The sequence below is a fragment of the Pyxicephalus adspersus genome, chromosome 6, assembly GCF_032062135.1.
Source record: "Pyxicephalus adspersus chromosome 6, UCB_Pads_2.0, whole genome shotgun sequence".
In the NCBI taxonomy this organism is placed as follows: Eukaryota; Metazoa; Chordata; class Amphibia; order Anura; family Pyxicephalidae; genus Pyxicephalus; species Pyxicephalus adspersus.
In genome coordinates, this window is record NC_092863.1 from 10,105,380 (window position 1) to 10,130,714 (window position 25,335).

Consider the following 25,335-nt stretch of genomic DNA (forward strand, 5'->3'; position numbering starts at 1 on the left):
AAAAAGATGGAGAGAGTCTTAGTGGAGATGCGGGAGTGAAAGTCTCCTGTTACAGCAGAACCTGAAGGTGCAGGGAAGGTTAGAAAAAGTTTTTTTAGGTAAAGTAAACCTCTAACTTTGCCCATGCCCAGTATGAACAAAGTACAGGTTTATAATAATGTTTTATTAAAAGCCAAATCTTGTTGTCCAAAGAAATTAGAGACAATCAGGATTTTGTTTTCCCATAGACAACATGACGCATCATGTTTGTTTTCAGATCAAGGTGGAATACATAGTTGCTGTTTCTGTTATAAATAAGTTGCCATGTATATTGTTAGGTTAAACTTTTTCTTTTCCTTGTGTGTCTCTCTTTTTGGATGTTACCTTTTTTCATTGAATTGTTTAATCTCCCTTGTAAAACCTAATAAAAATATTGAAGCAAAGAACAGTTTGCTTTTATACCTAGTGTGCAATGTTCAGACTTAGAAGCAAGTCTTAAATAAATTGTATTTGAGATCAATCCAAAATCCGATTAAGACATGTCTGAGATGCATTCACACTTGTATGGATAAAAGCAAGGAAGCAACACACTGCATGGTAAAGACCAAAGTGTACAACACACCATAATGTTCTACGTAAAGGACAGAGATACCATAGCTGACTTGTTTTTCATGATCCATCCTCTGGGCAGTGAGTTACTGCCTTGCAAACAGCATGCTGAAAATGGTGAATGCCTAATTGTTATGCTCACAAGTTCATACTTCAACCACTGCAAAGGCAAGCAGTTATCATTTCAGCACCTTGGCTAGCTCCATTCCATGTATTACTTCTTTCCAATCACAGTACTACTGACTAAGCAATGTCTGGTATCATTATATCAGAAAAGCTTAGGCTTTGTTCAGTAACATTTACAGGAAAATTGTGCACATGCCAATCTCATTATGATGAAAGCCTTAAAGGATAACCAAACTTACGCACAAATTGACAGTTCTCTGTTTACCCCCCAAAGTGCATCAAAATACAAAACTAAAACCCCCAGCTAGCATGTCCAGATACAAAGTATACTTGCGCTAAAACATATATATTATATTACATTTTATATTATATTTTATAATTATATATTATATTATACATATATTAGCCAAGTCCAGAGTCCAATGATCTCCAGTACCTCTAAAAATTGGCGCTCAAATCAGGGCCATCAAAGGATTATTGCGCTAATATTTAGAGGCCAATGTACCAGTCACTGCACAATTTTGGACATTTGAAATTAATGTAATAATCTGTTGATGGACCTGATTTGAGTGCCACTTTATGGATACTGAGATCTGGCCATCCCAGCCTAGTGCTCTTTTAATCCACTTGGCTTCCCATAGAGGGGAGCAGGTAAATAGAAGATGAAGCTTCTGGTATCAGTGGTTGGGGTTTTACTAGTTGAGAAGGTTTACAATTCACAGCCAAAGAGTTCCACTCATCCTGTCACCAGAAGCTTCACCTTATCCTCCTAACTTTTTTGGGTAGACAGGAGGTGATATCACTATTGTTTACAATTAGCAATAAGGTGCGGAGGGGCACTGGGCCACTGTCACCATAACTCTATATACAGACACCCTACATGGGAGTTCTAATAAATTTAGAATTAGTTTTCTAATAAACATTGGAAGGCAAACTTAGAATCTGTATTTTATGAACAAATACAGGTATGCTTTGATCCAACACTTTATCAAGTAAAAAACTTGACACTTGGATTATCCATTAGGTATGTAGGAATGTTTGCATATGAGATCAATTTTTCTCTGGAGCTCCCTGAAACCTAGCGCTAATAATTATCAAATTGCAATAAAGGTCTAGCAGCCCCCCACCTCCACCTACCCCCTTGCCTTATTCTTGGATAATGATAATGCCACCTACCGTATAATTTTTATAACGTGACATCAAAGCCACATCCAAGCCTGACTTTTCAAGTTCTGTAAGAAACCAATCGACAATTGTTCCCTCTCGGCAGCGGTGAGATATAAGACGCCGCACAGAGCATGTATCGTATCCATCTTGCAGCAGTTTAGTACCTGACTGGCCAGCTGTATTTACAGTGTACAGAAAGCACTTACTGTACAGAGCTCCCTGGAGGACAGGATGTAACAGAACCGGTAATAAATCACATGAGGACTGCGCAGTGTAATGAAAGATCAATGACAAGAGCATTTAAATTATCCACAGGAATCTCTCCTTGTCTTTCTCTACTGAACGTCTTGAAAAATATAACATAACTTCTGTGATATTATGGATTTCCCATTGGCTGGTAAAGACCTTTAGAACTCGATTCTAATAAAAAGATTATTAAACTGACAAGGAATTGATAAATACTGAAGGTTAAGGAAATAATTACGGTTATGTTTAAAATTCCTCAACTCATTTTCCCTGGGGTAATAATTAGATACCTGTTGCTGCATAGGTGGTATAGATAACAACCAATCACTACTTTGCTGTACTTTTTTTTTGGCTATGGGCTTTTTTGCCACCTTTTTGGGGCAGGCAGCATTTTAGTCCTAAGAGGGGTCCCCCTGGAGCCATGGCATGCTGACAGAGTGAGAGATCAGGGCAGTGAGAACCTGAAGGCCTCAGTGACCTGAGGAGAGTAGACACAGGAGCTTCTCCTTTCAGGAAAAGTATCTTAGAGTAATTTCTCACTCTGTGTTGGATGTGTCATACTGCCTATGGACTTCATTAGTACTGCCATTTGTACTGGGTCTTCAAGCTGGACTGATCATTGGCATGCTCTGTTACCTTTAAGCTCTCACCCGAATGTGCTGCTAGATGTCGACCAGCCAGTAAATGGGGGGGGGGTCGATACATGACTTGTTGCAGCTTCTAATGCACAATGTGAGAAGCTCACAGCGTGCAGTAAATCAAAGTAAGATGTTCTAGCAGTAATTAAGAGTGCGTACAACTGTACAAGACTGAAGAAAAGGCTCAAAATCTGATTCTGAGCAATCTCCGTACAAGGTATTTAATTTATAATGCACATATTTATTTGAATGCATTGCACTTCACGAAAGAAGTGCAGGCGCATTTTTTGTTAACACATCAAGGGCCATATGTTGCATTGCACTACAGGTCAGCTGGCAAGGTGCAATTAGGAAGGAATGGCACTGTATCACACCAAAACTTGCAGCAGTAATGTGGTACAACACGTAGGAACTCATGAATGCCACACTGCAGATATGTGACTGTAGTTCAAGGCAGGATGGTAACAAACAACATAATACTTTGGCTGTATATTGCATACCAGTAGCCTTCCTATCATCGTCACACTAGCATATTATACAAACAAGCAAAAAAAGCAAATCCTTCATTTGGTTGGTTGGTAAACACTGAAACAAAGCATGCATGATCCAAAGTACAACCAATCAGATTGCTCTGGTACTTTCAGACATGTAACCTGAATGCTTCCTTTGGGCAATATATCTAAGCAGGCTCTCATTAACCATGGATATATTGCATAGTGTAGTTGTGCTCAGTCTCATGCAAATGGACTTGTTCTGTAATGCTGATGACATTTTGCTGCGTTTCACGGTTTCTCATTTCTGAGGAGTATCAGGAACAAGCACCTCTATTACTAGCCACACAGCTAACTTTCACCTTAAACCAATCACCAGGGAATGAGTCATGGCGCCTGTTCAAAATCATTAAGGGATATATAAAGGTTTGTGAAATCTCTATGTTCCAGTCAGACTGCTTTAGTTTTGCTTGCTTGGCTTTCATTCTGGGCCAAATATTCACAGTGTAAGCTTTATTTATCTCCTAGGGGCATGGTTATAAAACAGTACATGTGACTTTCACTAGTGGTGAAACAATTACTGCTATTAAAAAACATAAACCTGAATCATTCACTGCTTTGTAGATATTCTTTTGTTACCTCTAGCCCGATATATCAACCAGCCAAAGTCAAACTTTTCATCCAACTTTATAGCACAGGTTTGAATGCAATGGGCAGTATGACTTTTATTTAGTGAAATGTTAAACTGTTGACTAGGTAAAGAATCACGGCACCACATTGATTTAAAAAATCTGCATCATATATTGTTTTCTTGTCTTTTAATCATGATCATTTTTTTCCCTTAGCTGTGTATGATTTTGTACAAAAAATGATGTTGTGAATGCTTCCCTTCTTTCTGCATGCATAGCCATTAAATAGCATTTAGTTCACAATCACACATCATTGTATAGTTCTTGCCTGAGACAACAAAGCTCTGATTAATAAGGTTCACATAGATACCATGCTTTGCATACCTCCAGGTGTGTATACAGGTGTGTTCATTAGTATCACAAGTCCTAGTTACTTCACATGTTGTGTGAGCACTGCAGCTGACAATCTGATCATTGCAAGGTCCCTACAATCAGGTATGTGGTTTAAACCAATGTTCTCATATTGGAGGAGTAACATCACGTGTATAAATATATACTTTATATAAAATGTGTAATTTTGTTTTGTACATGAAAACCCAGCACTTTGCATAGTAAAATAGGTATTGTTGCTGGACTGCTGGAATGTAATAGTATTTTAATATGGCCCTATGTTGAGCTAGAAGTTATAAAAGTTTATTGTTAAAGGAACTTCTAGGCAGATTTTTATATACACCTTAATTTTAGGCAGTTTATTATACAGGCCTAATATAGCAATAATGTGTGAAAAATGTGGTAACTGTTTATTTCTTTAGCATTGGTGGATTGTTTTGTAGTGCTGTTTATTATGAATTGCTCTGTAATACAATACTACAGCAGTGGGCTGTAACATTGCAGCACTGTAGTTCATGTTTGTTTTATTTTAGTGTATTGAGGTGCATTCAAAATAAATGAGCGGCCTTAACTCTATAGTTTATGGATGCATTGCTGCAGAACACATGCATGGCTATGTATTTCAGGCTGATGTATTAGGGTATTACTTTATCTTGGCTTGTATATGCAAAACACACCAACACGGTAAAAACTTAAACCTTCACTGTTCCTTAAACTCATATTGCATTGGGGCTACTCAAAATAAATACACTGCAGTTACACTATATATATTACTGCAAAAAAAGTGTGATCAGGGCCTTAATCTTTTTTAGAGAATGTGACGATTACCATTGCTAACTTCTTTCTGAAAATACTGTGTGCCTGGCTGTCACCTGAGCAGGAATGTTATAGACAAGTATGGATCCCGCTCAATCACATCTACTAAACGCTGCAGGCGCCATTTCTCTAGTGTGCTACTCAATCTGATTTTTAAATCTAGGAGTGGAAATTATATGATTGGCTTTAGGAAGGCGAGTGTTCACCTAAAGCTCATCATAAAAACTCTTTAACGGGATACCTGCACACATTTACAAAATGTAACTCTCATATAAGGCAAATAGCTTTATATAAAACCTGAAATCTTTTTTTTTTTTTTTTCATTGTTTCAGTTCCTAAAGAAAAGCCCCAATGCCATTTTTTACTGAGCTATAGATAGTTATGGATACAAAACTCTAATACATCATCAAATTAAATGGATCACTGCCCCTCCTTATCCTATATTGCACTTCATAGGTTTTTAAAATATATATATATATATGAATCAAATGGCCTTCTCCTACTGCTACAACCGCTTCTATTACTAATATTACAGCCAAATAATGGCATTACCCCTTTTACTTAGAACTGCAGTAATACAAAGTCCCCTGTCCTCATACAACAATACAAAGTTACATATTTAACAAAGAATAGTTAAATTGTCCTAAGGCATGCAGTGTGTGTAGCATTTATATAAAGTCACCTGCCAGTGTCTGGAATGTATATTGTGGCAATAAGAAAAAGACACAAAATATTGTTCTAAATGTACACCTGCACGATATTGTTCTGTATATAAGAAAGATATAGTCTTAGGTATGGTCATTATGAATATTAAGATGGTATGTGCTCATGTTACCTGTCTTTGCTTGGTTGTATAATCTACTAATAAAATATTCTAATATCATACTATATGGTATAATAATAATATAATTGTTCCTAATAATAGCAGCAACAGCGTCTAGCACATAATAACCCCAAATAGTCACCTGGCATGATTGCCGTTGGCTCTGAGTAGTCTTTGTTCTTTGTTCGGGGGTCCCAGGTTCTGAAATGACTCCTGACAAAGAGCCTTAGGGGAGCAGTGTGACATGATCAGGTGATCTCAGGGGAGGTCCCATCCCCCACCAATGACAACCAAATTCGCTGAGTGGGCACATTCTGACACATGCACACACACAGCCTCGCATTACAAATCATATGGCATTCATTTCATTAAAAAAAAAAAGGGGGCCTCAGATGGTAAAATTAATGAGCTTGCATTCCATCATTGCATTGCTTGCATTATGCTTTATACCTCAATGCCTAGTGAGTTAATAATGGCTGTGTGGTCATTTGACAATGTCACAATAGGCACGTGACAGAAAACGTTTTAATAGATTTGCTTTCTGTGGGAGGGGAGTAGTGATTATTTTGTATGAACAAAGACTTTATTCCTGCCTATTTCCTTCCCCCCTTTCCTCCTCCTTCTTCTCCTTCTCCCCCCTCTTTGTGTCTGATTCATATACTAAACACCTCCATGCTTGCTAGGAAGTGCCAATTATGGAGCTGCAGGGAGTAGTGGCTACAGGGCCCTGAGGCTCATCAGACTGGCCTGAAACATGGAGCACCATGCAAAGCCACAGGCCTCAGCTGTCACTCCTTCATGGCATTGATTTAACCCCCTCCTCCCTGCCCAGAGAGCCCTGTGTACAATGGCAGAATCCATCCATTTCAGGGTACACTTCTCTATAAATACAGATGGACACATCTGGCATTTTGCACTGCTCAGTAACGGAAAAATACAAAGCCCCCTTTTTTATTACTTGCTAATTGCTGCCCTGCTATGAAACATTTCAATGGGTACAATTATGGCTCTGCTTGTGCCCATTGCCATGGAGATGACAAAAAAAAAATTCCCTCTCGGGTCCTATTTTATTACAGTCAAATTACAGCTCAGTACCTGCAAACTATAATCTACCGGCACAGGAGGGAACTGAGTGACCAACATAATTGCAATGCTCCCCGAATGTACCAGGGAAGGTCGATCCTTTTGTAATATGAAGAATGCTTTTCTCCAAATCTTAAAGCAGGATGTCATTCTAATTATTTAGAAAATGAAACAATATATTTGAATGATATTAATTTAGAAAATAAAACAAAATATTCTAATTATATTATTTTAGAAAATGAAACAAAATATTCGAATGATATAGCAGGTCAGTATTTAAAAGAATGGAAACCCAGGTCAGCAGGAAAGTCCCTGGAAATTGCTTGCCAGCTATAGTGCAGTTGCAGAACTAAGGACATGAAGCACAAGGTGTTGACCTGACAACGAACTTCAACATCTGGAAGATCACTACAGATTGCACAACTCTTGTCCCTTTCCCCCCTTTTTCTAAATGCACCCAGATAAATGTTTTGGGGGGGAAAAAGTATATTTCCTACCTTAAAACGCATTTGGGACGGTTCCTGAAATGACCTCAACGCCCTGCCCTGGTAGTCTTGTCGCAATATCCTGTTTAGCAAAGCTGTGTTGTAACTTATGACACAGCACAAGTGTGCACACAGCATGCCCAAAGTGCAATATCCCAGGGCAACCAATCAGATCTCATCAATTTGGAACAGAGGACTAAAAATATGGACAAACTGGAAACACTGAGGCACAATTCAGGGTATAATAAATATGTGTGTGTGTGTGTGTATATGTGTGTGTGTATATATATATATATATCCTCTCCTACCTTCTTTGATAGTAAAAAGTGTAAACACCATGCATTAGTTTTGCACATTAATTAGGTGCTCATTAGCAGCCATTGCCACATATAAAGCATTAGGAATGGCAGCATCTGTATCCTGTAATTGCACATCAATGGTGCAAGAGAGAATAAATGAAACCTCAGTAATCTTGGCCTTAGGTACAATCATTAGACCCAAGCAAAGGGTGTGATGTCTTTGCTCCTTTTAACCCCTTTAGAGCTGTGGGGTCTATCTCTCCAGCCTCCCCTCCCCCTCTCATACATACACACACACCCCCTTCCTTACCTGTGCAATCGTCTGACTCTGAGCCAAGCTCTGTGGGGTCACCGTGGATGATGTTGGGGTCACTGTGGGATCTCCCTCTGTGCAGATATGTCCCTGGGAGCTCCTGTGATGTTGCCATGAGCTGTCAGTTGCAATGTTGCTTGAGAAGGTTGCATTAAAGAAGCTTGTGTGAGCCTGCTGAGCAATAGAAGGGGGGCAGAGCTCACTTCAGCGGAGGATGGGGATCACCTGGAAGCTATCCCCCCCAGGCTGCGAACCAGGATGCCTGCATCATCTGGACCTCCACAACCCTCTGTGCATAATCCACTGAAGCCAGGGAGACATCAGATTCCCCCCTCCCCAAATCCTCCCTCTTTCAATGCTTTTCCTAAAGCAGCAGCAGAAAACATTGGGATTTTACCAGCATCCCTTGCGAGAGGGATGCACCATGCTGACGTCAGCGGTGCTTGCCAGAAGAAATACCTGCACTGCAACAGAGGGAAGACTGGGTACCAGTGCGATTTCAGAAGCAGCCGCTAGAGGGAGCATGAGAATGCACAGCGAAAAACACATATACATCTCATTGCAGATACATTAATGAATGGGGGTATGTACATTCTGCACTCATTTATTATTATCTTCATCAAAACTAAGCTTTGGTTAAGAGAAGACATCTAGGTGTGCATTGATTTTTCCATTGGTACAGTGTAAAAATCCCTGTCCCCTTAAATTATGATTAAATAATGATGTATGATAAATAAAGAGGAGAATTCTGCTTTTACACAATTCTTTCCCTCAGAAGTGTCCTGTTCAGAAAGGTTGGTGCCCTTAGCCCTCCCTGCAGGTAATATGCTCATGCAGTGACCTATATGTATCTAGAGTTCCTATAAGCCCTCCTCTGCAGCTTATCCGACCTACCTGCTCCAGGGAAACAACCCCACTTCCTCTTGCTGACATTTCCAAGTAAATATTGATAGGGAACAGTGGCAGACATAGCTTGCCAAAATGACATTGGGCCCTACAGAGGCTCCTGTAGGCTGAGATGTGTCTGGGGCCCTCGTGAAGTGGGACTATTGCTACGTACACACATTCAATATTTATCATTGGAAACAAAAGATTAACGACCGATCGCCCGATAATCATTAACAAAAGAAGTGAACAACAACACCGATGAACGAGGAATGACTCTGGAAACAAACAACTGTCCTGACGGATCTGATAGGGCGACGATCATTCGCTATCTATTGTGTGTACGGTCGCTCAGTGATTGTGGATTTTTCTGTGATACACTTTCTCCTGTACACGTCACTTCCTGCATCGTTCAAACGATCGTATCTAGTGTGTGTACATTATTGGTGGATTATATTTGAACGATTGAATCGTTCCAGCATGTACAGCATCGTGCACTATGCAATCTCTCAAAATAATCGTTGATTGGTCCTTAATTGTTCTTTTTCCATCGATAGGCTACGTACAAACGTGCAAAATCTGTCTGGCTATTTGATGTGCTGTGTGCCATTCAAGAACAGGATGTTGCTTGTCTTGAGTCTGACCATCTTGTCATGGTGTATCACCAATACATGTGTTATATGCTCCAAAGTCCCCAATGTTTAGCTTTTTTACCACCTTGCCATTTCTCCTGCCAGCTCTAAACTCTTGACGAATCTCAAAATTTATAACTAGACAGATTTCTAACTACAAGGGTGTAAGGTACCCTGAGGACACTACTGACCATACAAGTTTCCCCAGAGACACTTTGTTGTCTGATTCAATGGTTAATGTAGCCCAAGCCATAAGACTGACTTTAGCATAGAGAAAGGTTGTTAGAAGTGCTTTCCCTTATTTGTACAGTCATAGGAAGAAAGTACACCTCAATTTTAATTTTAAGAATTTAAGAACAGAATGAAAAAACAAAGCATCTTGTTTAAGTTCCAAACTAGAAACTTGCAAAACATTGCTGTTCTAGAGGAGGGTCAACCTTTTTGATGAACAATAAAAAAAAAAAGTGATTTTGCTTAGCAGCACCTGTCTGCTACTTACCGTTTTATTTTCATATGCAAGTCGTAAGGGTATACTTAGTTTTTTCATAATAGTAGATTTAACCAAGGAAAACAACCCAGTTGTTTAAAGAGAGTGCCCAGCCTGAAAACGTCTGCATAGCCAGTTGAGAAAAAGAGAAGGAAAAGAAAGGCTTTTGTAGGGCAAAACTTTTTTCTTTAAAACTTTTATTTAATTTATCATACTAAAAACTAAACTAAGTCCTCCTGCACTAGACCTGGGCTAAGAACTGTTCTAGAAGTTATAGAATAATTACAGTATATTTAAGCAATGTATGGTTACAGCAAAAACCTGTTTGGCCCCGCAGGGCTTCCTCAGGGGATTGGGAGACTTGGTAAGATTGCTGAAACCTTTCTGACTGGATAGAACAAGCGCCTGATGCCGGCTAATGCTGCGGAATACAATAAAGATAAAATCAAATAATGGTTTGGACGTTTTCAAACTGCCGCCGTTTGATGCCAGTTTGTATTTCAAACTAGATAAATAATAGTAGTTTATTGAAAAAAACACTAGAAAGAAGATGTTCACCTAATCAAATGGGGATATGTTGTTGCTCTACAGTCTGTACCTGTGTGTTGCAACATATGGTAAATTCTTCAAGTTTTAATTAAGTAGCAAAACCCTCAGGTAATATTATTGGATTAATCTTGCTAGAATTGATTAATTTTTTCAAACACAGCGTCTGAATTTTTATATGTTTCTACTTAAACAAATAATAACATAGTGTAATATCTCATGTGTTGTTCATCTAAGGTTGTATTTATGTAATTTTAAGACCTAAGGACATGTTTTTTTTTTTTTTTTTTTTATTATGACTTTCTCTTTCTCATGACTGTATAGATAAGCTGAAGTCTAGCTTCCCTGTATTACCATGAAGTAATGACAGGTTCACACAATTTCAGTACATCACTCCTTCGAGGGCCAGCAGTCTATTTGAGCCGTCATGACTGAAATAATAAATGTCTGTATAACTCATAGTTGATTAGGTGATGTTCTATGCCTTGCCCTGCATATATAATTCTGCACTTTCCATGCTCTATTGGCCTCCAGAGAGTATTTAAAAAAGCAAACCATTATCCTGTAATATAAGATGCTCAATACAATAACAAGAGTCTCCATCCGCCATTAACCCCTCCAGTCCTGGATTTGTTGTGTTATAGTCGCATGATAGCCACCGAATGGAGTGATACCCGTGCTTGTAAATCTCTCCTGAACTTGTCCCCATGTACATGACAAGTAATATTTAATGTCACCCTAATACAAGAATGCACTTAGCATGACAATACTGTACTTTATACCTAATCTTAGATTGGCTATACTATATTGCCTTAAGGCTTCTAACTTATATTGAGTTGCACTTGAATTAGATAGAAATAGTCCTTGGTCCAGTAATTGTCTTGTTTCATAGAGTAAACTTCCCCTGCAGCGCTATATAAAACAAATCTGAAACAGAAAGGCCACATCAGATACAAATTGACCAACGGTGCAGCCTTACTAGATGCCATGAGTATTGTCCAAATGGAGAACTTGTGTCTGCACCTAGATATTAAACAACATGTTATATCATTCTCCTTAACAAGTAAGCAGTACAAAGTGTTATAAACCCAGCCATGTCATATTAGGAGTAGATTGTTCATTTGCTGCACATTGTACTGCATGGTTGTAAATCACTGTGCGTCTTCTTGGGGCTGTTCTGCATTAGTCTCCTAGCAATGCTCCGTGTTGCAGTTGGCAATGGCCATGAGATACAGAATTGTTTCACGTACAGTTAGGTCCATAAATTTTGGGACAGAGACAACTTTTTTCTAATTTTGGTTCTGTACATTACCACAATTAATTTTAAATGAAACAACTCACATGCAGACTTTAAGCTTTAATTCAGTGGGTTGAACAAAAAGATTGCATAAAAATGTGAGGAACTAAAGCCTTTTTTCACCCCCATTCATTCCCAATTGGGCTGCTGTGGTTTAGACTTAAGATGTAGCGTCAGACACACATTTAATAATTGATAAATAAAAGATCCTTTCCAAAGGCAGAAGACTGAATAAGCGTTGTACATACAGCACTGTTCTGCTCTATGGAGAGGGGGAGAATGACGGAGTGGCACCCCGCTGTGCTCACTTCCCTTTACTTGTATTACGATCATTCGCTATTTACGGATCCACCAGGACTGATCCATGAACGACGTCGACGAGTTCTGTACACACACCAGATTCTTGTCTGATACCAGCCCCGAGGTGAATATCGGATGAATGCCGTGTTTACGTAGCCTTACCAAGTGGTACAGTGGCTTGAAGAAGCGGTAGCCAAGCCACAACCTCACAGCCTTAGGATGAATGTGACCAACTATTACCAGATGTACAATGACCTGGATAAATGAGACACCCAGCAAGACACATTTATTCTAACTGCAGACCATGTAATGTACTGATAACAACTGCAACATAGGTACAGATGTGTTCAATACATAGGGCCATCATGACGGTCCAACATTTCTGGAAGTGCAGCACAGCCACTGCAGGAATCTACAATTTGTGTTGTCTTGGATCCAAAATGGCGTTTCAGGAAACATTGGGTACTTCATCAGGTGCCCAATACAGGGAACCACCCAATATATAGTTTCATAGTAAGTCAGGTTGAAAAAAGACACTAAGTCCATCAAGTTCAACCAAGGGAAATAAACATATTCCAGATATAAAACCCTATGGACATAGTTGATCCAGGCAAAAGAAACTGAAATATCCACGTTCCACTGCCTTGAAATGGTGGTCACATACATCTATCCTGTCATCCCAAGGTGATTGGGTAGAATGCAACAGGTATGCACACCTATTGCAAAGAACATACAATACCATAATGTAAAGGGGATCTCACCATACATGCATTCCTTTCCCTAGGTTTGTTATACATCACAAAATGTCTCCTATTGTGTGTGTTACTTCCCCAGGTCCTAGATTGTAAGCTCTTCTGGGCAGGGTCCTCTCCTTCTCCTGTGTCACTGTCTGTATCTGTCTGTCTTTGCATCCCCTATTTATTGTACAGTGCTGTGTAATATGTTGGCACTAAATAAATACTGTTTATTATTAATAATATTATTACAAAGAAGGCACACATACATTATAACAATACTTTTCTGAAAACATGTTATGTCATACACAGGGAAGTATATCCTAATAATTAGGGAGTTGAGAGGTGTAATGTACCCAGTGAAAAATATCTGTTACACAGGGCATTTAAAAAAGAACTTTGTATTCAGAAGGCGTAAATGTAAGCCAAAAGTAATAAGAACACAGTTCCTACTTAAAGAGAACTTACCACTGAGAGATGATATTCATTACCAGAATTCTGATTCCCTGGATATAAATGTGATATTTGGTGTCAGTAGATGCAGTCACACACCTGAAACAATCATACAGATAATTACTGAACACCTGAGCTGTATAATGAAATGACAGAAGACAGGAGCTGGTTATGTGATTGGCTGAATGAAATGACAAAGGAGGGGACAAACATTCTTGTCACAGTGAAAACTGCAGCCACCAAGGACAGTTGCAGCCCTGTTGGGCACAGCCCAGGTTCTTGGCCCTTGGTACCGGCCCATGGCCTGGCCTACCCCTGATTTTGTTAAAATGAAGCCATTATAAAGAATATATTTACCTTAATAAATTATATGGCTTAAATTAAAAGTTTTGGGGAACTATCTTTATAGTCTGCACAACTGAGGGATGTAGCAAGCTTTTCTTTAACTTCATATTTTACATTAGGACATCCTTTACATCTTAACAATGTCCTTTTCTCCTTGGTTAAGGGCATCCATACAGGATAAAGATGCCTTCTAGTTATATTTTAGTATTGTAGGTCCCTTCATCAGACCATAATAATGTCAATTGTTGGACTGCTTATAATGTATGGTTAAGTGCCCTCCCTCTTCATTTTTTTGTTGTATAATGTTAGCGTGTATATTATTTGTTATATACGCCTGTGTGATACGATTTGTTTATTATGGTTTGTATTTGTTTTTATTATAACATAATCTGTATTGATTTGATGTTTTGTACTGTTGTATAACAATAAATATAATTGCATAGAAATGCAGCAGGTATGTGTATCCGGCAATCCTTTATGGGTATCCGGTAATCCTGTTGCTTGTCCTAAATTTTCTGTTAAATCTTACCCATTGAAAATCAACTTGTTGCTGCTAAATCCTGCTATTGAGGTCTGTAGGAACATGTAATCTACCCTATTATTTAAGGTGATCCTCCTTATCAGATTATACAGCTGTTCATTTTCACCAGTCAGCCTGTGGATTATCACAGGGTGTTATTTGCTTTTATATTATACACATAAATCTTCTAGGAATTGGCAAATCTAGGATTAGTAATCAGTGTAATCTGGGCATTATCCACCTCTTTGTAGTGAGCTGTTCCGGCCACTAGGTGGCGGCGGCGTACTAACCAGGCACACGCGCTATTTCTAGGAGTGCGGCGGCTATTTTTGGTCGCCGCGGAATCCCGTAGAGGCGGCGAATTAAATCGGGTGCTATAAGGAATAAAACCCCGGTAAGTGGTATTATTGGGGTCACAGCTTCTGGAGGCCAAGGACATGCTGGGTCTTGTAGTTCTACAGCAGCTTCAGCGACTCTGCTTATGCACTTCAATGCAGGTACCTGCTGTCTTGTTTCAAGGGATAGAATGGGCTGCCTTTGAACAATTGCAAGCTACCTGCTTGGTTTATTCATATAAAACTCGAGCTGACTTCACTGACTGCATGCTTGTGGCGTCATAATTTATTTGCCAATATTTAAGTTCCTCAGATATTACCTTAAAGACTATTGACTAACCTGTGAATGTTAATATAAGTGTTCTTAAACAACATTCTAGTTTATATTTCGCCTCCCGTCACATAGAGAAATCTCCCCGCCATTATTTCACCTCAGGATGCAGGAGGTGACGCCCCGCCCCCTGATCTGTTGACGTCACATCACCTCAGGCGGGGTCCTGTCAGTCAGTCCCGCCCTCTCATGGCATTGAATCCTGACATGTAGAATTCTCCTTATCATTACATGTATGACACTCATTATCCTGACATGTATGACTCTCATTATCAGGGCATGTATAACTCTCATTATCCTGACATGTATGACTCTCATTATCCTGACATGTAGAATTCTCCTTATCATGACATGTATGACACTCATTATCCTGACATGTATGACACTCATTATCCTGACATGTATGACACTCATTATCCTGACATGTATAACTCTCATTATCCTGACATGTATGACACTCATTATCAGGGCATGTATGACACTCATTATCCTGTGTGGGGGGGGGCTGTTCAGGTTGGGGGTATTTGGTAAGAGTTGGTGAAGTATGATGATTACTGGCGTATGGGGAAAGTTTCCCAGCAATACTTTATAATTGCCAGTTGTACAAACAATATTTATGTGGAAATGTATTATTTCCCGTAATATTACAATTCTTCCCTTAGAATTTCTGACACATAACAATATAATTAATATTATTATACAGCAGTCCAGCGACTTTGCCTAGGGTGTAATGTCATCAGTCTGCTGCAGGTAAGAGGAAGCATTTCCCCAGTCTCCTCCCCCAGGTGAGAGATTGCACCGGGGCTGATCTGTGTCATGTGTATATAATCACGGCCCAAATGAATTTCCATGATTGTGTTATTTCTCAGGACATAGGTGGAGAACCCGGGCTCAGTGAGAGTAGAATGATGCTGGCCATTAAACGTAGGACCTCTAGTGGCAGGAAAAGGTACTGTGGGGGAATCCCTGCATTTGTCCAGCGATTTATACATGTGGCAGTGAGCAGTACGTCCACCCAATAGAGAATGAATGGGGTGTCAGAGAGTTATAAAATGCTGAGAAATAGAAGTTTCCAATCATTTAAAGAGTAACTCCAGACAAAATGAGCAGCAATAAAATACAATACAATGTTTCTTCTACTGAATTTCATAGTTTTACATTTAAAGCAGAATGTCTGGAAATGGATTTTATGGATATAGGAGACTTTGTTTCTTCTAATAGACTAATTGTTTTTTGTACTGCCAGATGTTTATGCACCGTGCAGTATATACATTGAAACATATTTTACTATTACGGTATATATGAGTGGCCTATACCTCTTACCTAATGCAAAATGTGTTTGTTTTTTTTTTGTTTTTTTATATAATATAATTACAATATAATGTTTTTTAAAACTTTTAAGGGGTTCCCTTCCGTCTTTATCGCCCCTGCCAAACCTGCAGCAATGCGTTGCATATCCCAGAGGCTGGGGGCCGATATCATGCATGCGTCATTAAGGGGCTTTCCTCTAAAGGAAAAAAAGTGCTCAATATCATATTTATTTTTACATATAATATTCATAATATTTATGATTTCTTCTATTATTTATTTATTGTTTCTTTGTACATGTGTTTTATATACATTTTTTATATTACTTTATTATTTTATTTATTGTTACTTTTAAACATACAGCTGCAAAATAAAAGAAAACAAAAGCCTTCATGTCCTCCCAAAAATACTAAAATATAGGACAAATCTTGCTAGACACATTCATCACAGAACTCTAAGATCTGGGGCTTTATTTATAAAATGGGGAATAAGACATTCCCTGGTGGGAATCAATAACTGCCATTAAAACACATGGGTGTGGAAGATTCCCATGAGGGAATGTCTGATGCCCCACTTTAATTATTCTTAATAAACAGTATTTATATAGCGCCAACATATTACGCAGCGCTGTACAATAAATAGGAGTTGCAAATGACAGATACAGACGGAGGCACAGGAGGAGGAGGGGACCCCTGGTGTGGTACGTAGGGGGATATTGGTGTACTGTTGGGTATTTGTTCCCATGTATAGCCCTCAGTTCTAAGGACAGAAGAAGCCCTCAGGATAACGATAGTTCAGCAATGTTTCTGTTCTCCCCTCCCGGAGCGCTGATTGGCAGTGAACACACCTGTGCTGCCAGGTGAGGGTAAGGTTACGTACACACGTTAGATTTTTGTCATTGGAAAGGATCTTTCAGGATTCTCTACAATGACAAAAGATAAATGAGTGCTGTCCATACAGGGAGAATGAGTGAACAGCGCCCCGCTGCGCTCGCACGGTCGTTTGTAGATCCGCCAAGATGCAGCTTGCTTTGGATGTTCCTTAAACAAGAATTTATTTCAATGCTACAAAGTCTTTGCGATGCCTTTTACACCACTCTCCTATCTGACATCCCTCCCTTAACCTTCTATTTACAGAAACTCTCACTCATTAGAGAACAGCCTCCTGCGCCATCATTCACCAACCTTTCACTCTTCTTGCTACGCTAACAGCCCAGCAGACACCGCTATCTTCATTTCCTATGGCTTCCTGGTGCCCACACACTATATTTCAAATAAACAATCACACGTTTCAGCAAATTAGACTAAACCTATACAGGGTTCTCCCCAGGCCCTTTTAGCTGGGTGCACCACCCGGCACTTTTCAGCACCCACCCGGCTGTTTTTGGGTGGTTACTAAAGAGTTTGGTCACAATACAGGAGCTGCCACCCACCTACGATTTCTTCCCACCCGGCTTAAAAAAATTTCTGGGTTGAGCACTGCCTATATTACGGTTGCCATTATTCTTGCAACATAGGGAGCGCATTTTTTTTTTTTTTTTTAGTGTAGTTTGCATGTGGCCATGTGACTGAGCGGTTGTAGCATTGTTTAACAAACTTTTGGTTAAATGTAAGCAGTCTTGAAATTTTGTCCCAACTACAGCTGTTTTGCTAGACAGCTTGGAAAGTGGACTATAATAAGTGTTCTTTATCTGGGTGGGAAGAAGCTGTAGGTGGGTGGTAGATCTGTATTGTGGCCCAAAAACAGGCGGGTGGTTACTGAAAAGTGCCGGGTGGTGCGCCCGGCTAAAAGGGGCTGGGAAGATCACTGTATATTAAATCAAGACTATATCTTGTCTCAGGATTCATGCTCACACCCTTGTTAAACAGAAACCTTCCTCTTGTTTTATGTTATTACTGGGCATGGCTTTACATCTGAGCCCATACAGCTGTGATTTGAGCTCCCTTTGGACAGGATGATGGCATTTGTTGGGCAGATCAGAGCCTAATAATAAAGTTAAAATGGTTTCTGTAAGGTTTACAGAGACAGCCATTTAAACTAACAAAGGTATTAAGAGACTCAGGTTGTGTCTGCTTTAAGGCACTAATTTTACCTTTAAATGTAAATAAAAAAAATAGTAAACTTACCTTATGGCTTTGCTTATATAAATGAAGTATATGTTGATATATTTTTACATTTTACACTTGCAGGACTTGAAGCTGAAGAAAATGAAAGGAAAAAGAAGTTTAACTTGAAGAAATACTAAATTCTTTTCTCGGCCACCTCCCTATTCTGACCATCCGGCAGTGCAAGCAGCCTCTGGTAAGCCTAAAGAGTCTAAGACGATAGATACTTAAGATCTTTGATTTGCCTTCATAATAGATGTAAATGATACCATGGGTTTTGGCCATGGACAAAGTAGTCATATTGACTGCACATTCACACACACAGTTATAGCAAAATGTGACAGCTGGGCAGCGATGAGGCAGGGAGTTGTTGCAGAAGGGACCCTTAAATAACCACCTACCTGATCATTCATTTTTCAAAGTGGGACTTTTTACTTCCACTTTAATGTTACACAGCAATTTGCTGAATATTCTAAAAGACTACAGCACAGTGCCTCAGAGGTTAGCATTCTGGTCTTTGCAGCGCTGGGTCCAAGGTTCAAATCTCAGCCAGGACACCATCTGCATGGAGTTTGCAGGTTCTCCCCGTGTCTACGTGGGTTTCCTCCGGGTACTCCGGTTTCCTTCCACATTCCAAAAACATGCAGTTAGGGTAATTGGCTCCACACCCCCCCCCAAATAGTCCTTAGACTGTATGAACCTCTCATTGTAGGCCTATAATTCTTAGGCAAAACTCCCTGAAATTCGTCCAATATTTAATAAATTTAATAATAAACTTTAAAAAACTGTATATAAAACTGTACAAGTAAAATAACTACCGTAGCATATATATATATATATATATATATATATAATGGTTACTTTGTTATTGGATTTAATACAGTTATTTTGTATTGAATCCAATACAAAATTATTTGAATTTCCCGCCACGCCTCTCGCACGCACCAACGTCACCGGGAACGTTACTTTACTCGGCGCGGCCCAAGGATAGGATCCGACAAGCAAGACGCCGATGGGACCAGGTAAGTGTTTTTGTTTTTTTTTATGTTTTTACCTACCCCGAGTGTGGTTACCGCTTTCAGTATGTTTTTTTTACCCCGAACCACACTCGGGGGTTACCGCCAGGGAGATTAATGACATATAAATATGGTAGGGACATTGGATTGTGAGCCCTTTGAGGGACAACTTGTGACTATGGACTTTGTACAGCGCTGTATATTATGTCAACGCTATATATAAATACTGTAATTATAAAAGACAAACCCAGAATGAACAGTCTGTAGATACTAAGCTGCACTAAACTGCTACCCTTTGTGTGAGTTTCCTACAAATATAAACTCCATTAGCCCCCCCATGACTGAATTGTCTCATGTTCTAGCTAGACTAACTGCATGTTTTTAGCTAAACTAGGAAATATTTTTATTTTGCATATGTGCTTTAAAATGCAAACTCAGAGTAACAAGGCTACATGTAATCAGATTGCCCAGTCTCTGGTATATTTTGTATTGTGTCTGTCAGTTTTGCTATCCTCCCGTGATCTTTTTTTTTTTAATTGCACATCTGCCAACAACAAGGCTATGATATGATCACAATGATTAGCTTATGTGTGGAGATCTGAAAATATGGCCACCAAGATAATATTGTTATCCTCTTTTAGATTTTGTGTTCTGAACCCTTTAAAATGTAAGAAAAAAAGAAAAAAAGTACTAAGAAGGGGTTCTAATATTAACAATGATTTTAGGTTTAGCCAAGCCTAATAATTGATGAGAAATAATAGGGGGGTATAGCGAAAGAAAGGCTTTTGAGGCACTTTGATAATCTTAATTAAAATTCATTCTTTATTTGTATTTATCAAAGATAAAATATAGAAGTAACTGTATACCTTTAAAATGTATACCTAAGCAAGAAAATAAAAATATACTATGTTATTGAATGGGATCCACAGGACTTGACAATACATAGGGTATCATTGCTCTTCGTATTTGCCCCAAATTGAGCAACACACTGGTAGATTATAATGTAAAGACTCTAAATACAGGAAACAAGAAAATGAATATCCAACCTGCCACCACCTACAAATTGTGACGTTAGCGCTAACTTTTCTGTTCAGATTTGTGCGTTCTTCAGAACAAACAAAAACCAGTTTATTAGCTGTATGTTTATTATCCGTAGGTAGGGCGTAGGAAGAAAATTACAAAGTAAGACACAAAGGCAAACAGTGTTGAAAATTAATGAGATAGACAAACTACTGCTGCTCCCAGGATTGTATGGAACACCCAGATCATCAGATATGAAGATTTCATTGCAGATATCAACCTACTCATCTAAATGGAAGAAAAGGGCTGATTCTGCTCTAATTAATGCAGGAAGGATTTGGGTGATCCAAATCTTTACACACTAATAACCATTCTGGGTTATGAATTATTAATCTGCATGAGTAATAGCCTGGGTGTTCTGCTATGTTTAGAAACCAAACATGGAGGCGGTTGTGGTTTGTGAGTACGCAGGATTTTTGTGCAGAGGTGTAAACCCTCTCAATGTGTTTTGATTAACTACTCAACCACTCCTAGCCCTAAATCTCCGCCACTTATAGGCTAGTCATTATGTAGTCCAAAAGAAGAACTAGATGGGTTATTATTATTATTATTATTAATAATAAACAGGATTTATATAGAGCCAAAGTATTATGCAGCACTGTACATTAAGGATAACACAGAAAATGTATGAGGGACAAAATACAACTCTAAATTTCTGACTAGATTGGAAGTATTTTTTTTTTCTCAAAGAAAATTCTTCTAATGCTATATTAAACATAATAAATAGGCATAAATAGTAAAAGTTATCAGTAAGTAATATAAAGTAGACTGGATTATTGTTGTACCATATTTGACCACAAGATGGTGCTCTTCTATTGTCATACGCTAAACCCTTAAAGCTAAACTCCACCTTTATCCTAACAAGGAGAGATGATGGGCACTTAACTCCTTGTACAGAATACAGATTCCCTGGATATAAATCTGATATCTGGTCAGTAGATGCAGTCACACACCTGAAACAATCATACAGATAATTACTGAACACCTGAGCTGTATACTCATTCAGAACACTAACCAGGTAATCTGGACATACAGGGCAGACATGACAATGATAAGTTCTATAAGTCTTGCACAGTTATGTGGGAGCACATACACAAACTAATCTATGAAATATAGAGCGAAAGGCAGATTCCAGATGACTGAAGTAGGTGTTATTCAACCAGTCTATAGGAAAGTGATGGAAAATGTTGGAATTACCGATGTATTATATTGCAAAATGTCTCATATAAAATAACTTAACTTAATTCATAAAACATATTTTACACCATCTGCTTGCAGTGCATGGAGAAGCACTGACACCTAACAAAGCAAACAGGTTTTGCTTTTTTATGTTGAGCTGATTGTGTTAATGTTTATCACCACAAGAGGGCGACAGGGCACTGTAAAAGGGGGAATAATGGTACAAGTTCAGGCAAAGTCTTTAGAAACCTCAGGAACTCATTCACACATACTGCCAGCATTATTCACCTCCATAGGAATTTAGCTTCAGTACTCAGAATTTTTTTTATTTTGCTTTTCAGTGAAATAACACCTACTGTTGTTTAAACCCCTGCAGGCAATGTCTTGGGATATTGCTTAAGTAGTAATAATGTCAAAACAGCTTGATTGCTCTCATGTATAGTAATGGAGCGTGCACCTTTGTCTCCTCTTCAATTAAAACTCTGCTTTGGCAGACCGTGAAAAGATGCTAGATAGCACATATTCCCTCTGGTGTGAGGTAGCGATTATGTTTACTAAAGGGGATTAAATTGAGGCAATCGAAGTTAATTTTAGGATGCGGGCTGGCTGGAAAGATGGATGTTGCCTCATTTTTGCTACTGCAAACAAGTAATCTAACTCATATAATCTCTGGCTGTCCATTGCTAATGCATCTTTAAATGTTAATAATATTTTTTTTCTCCTTGCTTTATTATTCTTTGGACTTTACATGTACAGAGATCATTGTACTGGTAGGAATAGGAAGCAGAGCGGCACAATGCAGCAAATGGCCAGCAGAAACACTCTTAAAGATTTGGTATTCTCAGTGCAGCAGCATGATACTTAGGTTAAGCCAGTTTTTTTTAAGCATTATCTTTGCAAAGCTACATGGCTAACTAGGACTCCATGACTAGAATGTTATTTTCAATGCATTCAACATTAAATTGTCATGAGAGAAGTAAGGGAGCATTCATTGCTGACCTCTCCTTGAAGTTCTAGTTGCTTGACTTGGTACCATCTTCATTGATTTCATCCCTGACTTAGAAGAAATACACAGGTCAGGGAATCTATAGTTAAAATCTCCTATTTACATGCTTTTTGCATGCCATTTTCCCACAGGTTGAACTCGGACAACTAGTTTATTCTTTTAAACACTTGGGAAAGTCCATTTTTTTAATGTCATATCCAAAGACCGTTCTCACAGTGAGGAATTTAGGAGGTTGCAATGGTTAGAATTTGGACAGGGTGCGGCTGCTTCTTGGGAATAATCATTATTCCAAAACACAGCATAGCAGCACCACTCACAATAACAAACAGTAAAGATTTGAGGTTTATATATACAAAACAAAAACAATAATGGGAAAAAAGAAGAATGGACATTTATATCCAGGCCGAAAACAGCTGGGCGGTATGTTAATCTTTAATGTGCCAAGATATTCCACATTGCTGAAGAAGTAGATCACAAGACAAGCTGGTTGATATGTTTGTATACAAGATTTGGAATTAGCTACTTGCAAGCCATTGCAAGAATCTGGCAGAAAGGTGAGGGAAGCCCAGGGCGCAAAAATGTTCATAATTTGACTTCTCTCTCCAGCAAATCGTTCACCGACATAAATGGAGAACACAATGTCAGGTGTAGTATCATGGAAAGTTACTGTAAAAATAACCAATTGTATTGCATGATTAATCAGAGTTAGGATTGGTTTAAAAAGATTGCTAGTTCAATTATTTTTCCTGAGGAGTTCCACTGCATTTTTACTGTTAGACTGTGTTTTATCCTGGGGTGTGGACAAACTTCTTTTCATCTTGTTTACATATTTTAGTCTCAAGACAGCAGGCCAGCACAGTGTTTCTGAGCTGCAGACAAAATTCTTTTTTTTGTAAATTGACATATTTTTATACAAGAGTCTGAGTTCCAGGCCATATTATTGCAGAAAAATCAGCACACAACTCATTCCCACTTCAAGCCCAAATTAATTTATCATGAAAACCGGTAAATACGTTCCTGGTGCAAAAAAAATGCAGCAAGCCAATGCCTTAGCTCTTAATGTAAAAGTAATGGTCTTTCTCCAGAAGCCTGACTTGCTCTCCAATTGGCAGGGATTTACCGATTGCAGAACTCGAGAGGGCATGTTGGACCATTGAAGAGAGACCATTTCTTCCACAAAATGAGAAAGGGTTCTTCTCTGCATCTTGCTGGCAGGGGAATGGCTACTTTTACTGCTGCTATATTCATAAAATGAAATGTTTTCATGCATCTGGTATATATAAGTTATAAAGTTTAAATAGGGTATGTATGTGTGTGTGTGTGTGTGTGTGTGTAATATATATATATATATATATATATATATATATATATATATATATATACACACACATACCCTATTTAAACTTTAATTGAGAGTCTCCTAATGTGGAGACCTAAATCCAACTGGTCATAGGATTTTTTAGTATAATGGCAGGGACAAACTGTTGTGCCAAGAAGTCAAACTAGTATTTTTGTGCAGCCTTTTCACTATTCCTATTTTAGATCTTAGTGTTTTAACAGTTTCAATTGGATGAGGCCCCAGATATTCTTCGTCCATAAAGATTACATTTCCTTGGGTCATTTTCCAAAATGTTACTTGCATTCTCTTGGTTAAATTAAAGTTGTTTGTCATTTTGCGAAATATCTTTATTAGCTACTTTACTCTATTGTTCTGGTCCTCAGTAGACACAACCTCAAAGTTCAATTGTCCCCTATTTGTCTTGCTGTTTTTTTAGGATTGACTTGGTTTAGATTGACATTTCCTGGGGGACTGACAGACTGGAACTTTTCTAGGTAGTTGGATTGAATTGTTTATATCAGTGTACTTTTTGCAATGAAAGAATACCACTTAAAGTAACATTTCTGTGTAAATCACATGCAGCCATAGAATTTTGGCTGAGCTACCTAAGTCTTGATTCCTTCATTCATTTTTTCTTCACTTCATCTTGCTCTTTAGTCATGCACATCTAGAGAATCTTAGGGATGCCTTGAGTAATGAGTTTTTTCTGCACCTTGGGCTTGAATGACAAGTATCAAGAGTAGCTTTTTGGGAACAGTTTGTCTTCAGCACATAGTTCTGAAGTTCTTAATGTTTACTTTTATATAGGAAATTCCTAAAAGTTGACATATTTTGTTGTAAACATTGACATTAGGGTGGAAGACTCCACCAGTGGTAGTAAGCTGAACGTTCATACCAGAGTATCTTCTCATCATAGGTTGACTGATCTATGAGTGAAGTGTTTACTGGTTCCACATTCTTTTACAATTCTCTCAAAACTTTATATCTAATTATCTTTCATTTGGTTTTTACTGTTTTTTTTTATTTTTTTTTCTCCTTCTCTCCATGTTGCAGCCTACCATTCTTTTATCTGGTTTGCTTTCTATCGCCGCTCTGTTTTTTGACCTCTACTCCACCTTTTCCTGTTTTATGCTGTAGATGCCCCTCTATGGCTTTACTCTGTACCCAACCCCACTCCAGTTTCAGGCACGTCAGATGATTCTCAGGCAATGCAACGTCTCGGACAAGAGTCTGACGTGTACAGTGGCTGTTCGATGTCATTCAGGGATCTTTCCTGGCGGATCCACGAACGACATTAGACAAACGACTGCAATGGTTGTGAAGGTAGGAGAGCGCAGCGGGGT

General features: G+C 38.7%; 2 protein-coding genes across 6 annotated transcripts in view; one reads left to right on the top strand and one right to left on the bottom strand.

Annotated features, from left to right (window-relative positions):
• Positions 1-13,527, bottom strand: part of PHACTR3 (phosphatase and actin regulator 3) — a 77,014-nt gene extending 63,487 nt beyond the window's left edge. Inside the window, exon 1 of one of the 4 annotated variants that reach the window (XM_072414483.1) lies at positions 13,444-13,527. Coding sequence is in view for 2 of the 4 variants with exons in the window: in XM_072414479.1 (XP_072270580.1) it covers positions 8,092-8,209 (118 nt within the window). In the remaining 2 variants the exon portion in view is untranslated. Of the gene's footprint in view, positions 1-6,056; positions 6,266-7,494; positions 7,600-8,091; positions 8,431-13,443 lie in introns of those variants that run through there. The other 3 variants (XM_072414479.1, XM_072414481.1, XM_072414480.1) reach the window with 3 other exon arrangements.
• Positions 13,528-14,594: 1,067 nt separating this feature from the next.
• The window catches only part of LOC140333078 (chloride channel CLIC-like protein 1), a 79,917-nt gene continuing 69,176 nt past the window's right edge, over positions 14,595-25,335 (top strand). For both annotated transcript variants that reach the window (XM_072414484.1, XM_072414486.1), the window contains exons 1-2: positions 14,595-14,687; positions 18,457-18,568. The gene's annotated coding sequence lies outside the window, so the exon portion shown is untranslated. The remainder of the gene's footprint in view (positions 14,688-18,456; positions 18,569-25,335) is intronic.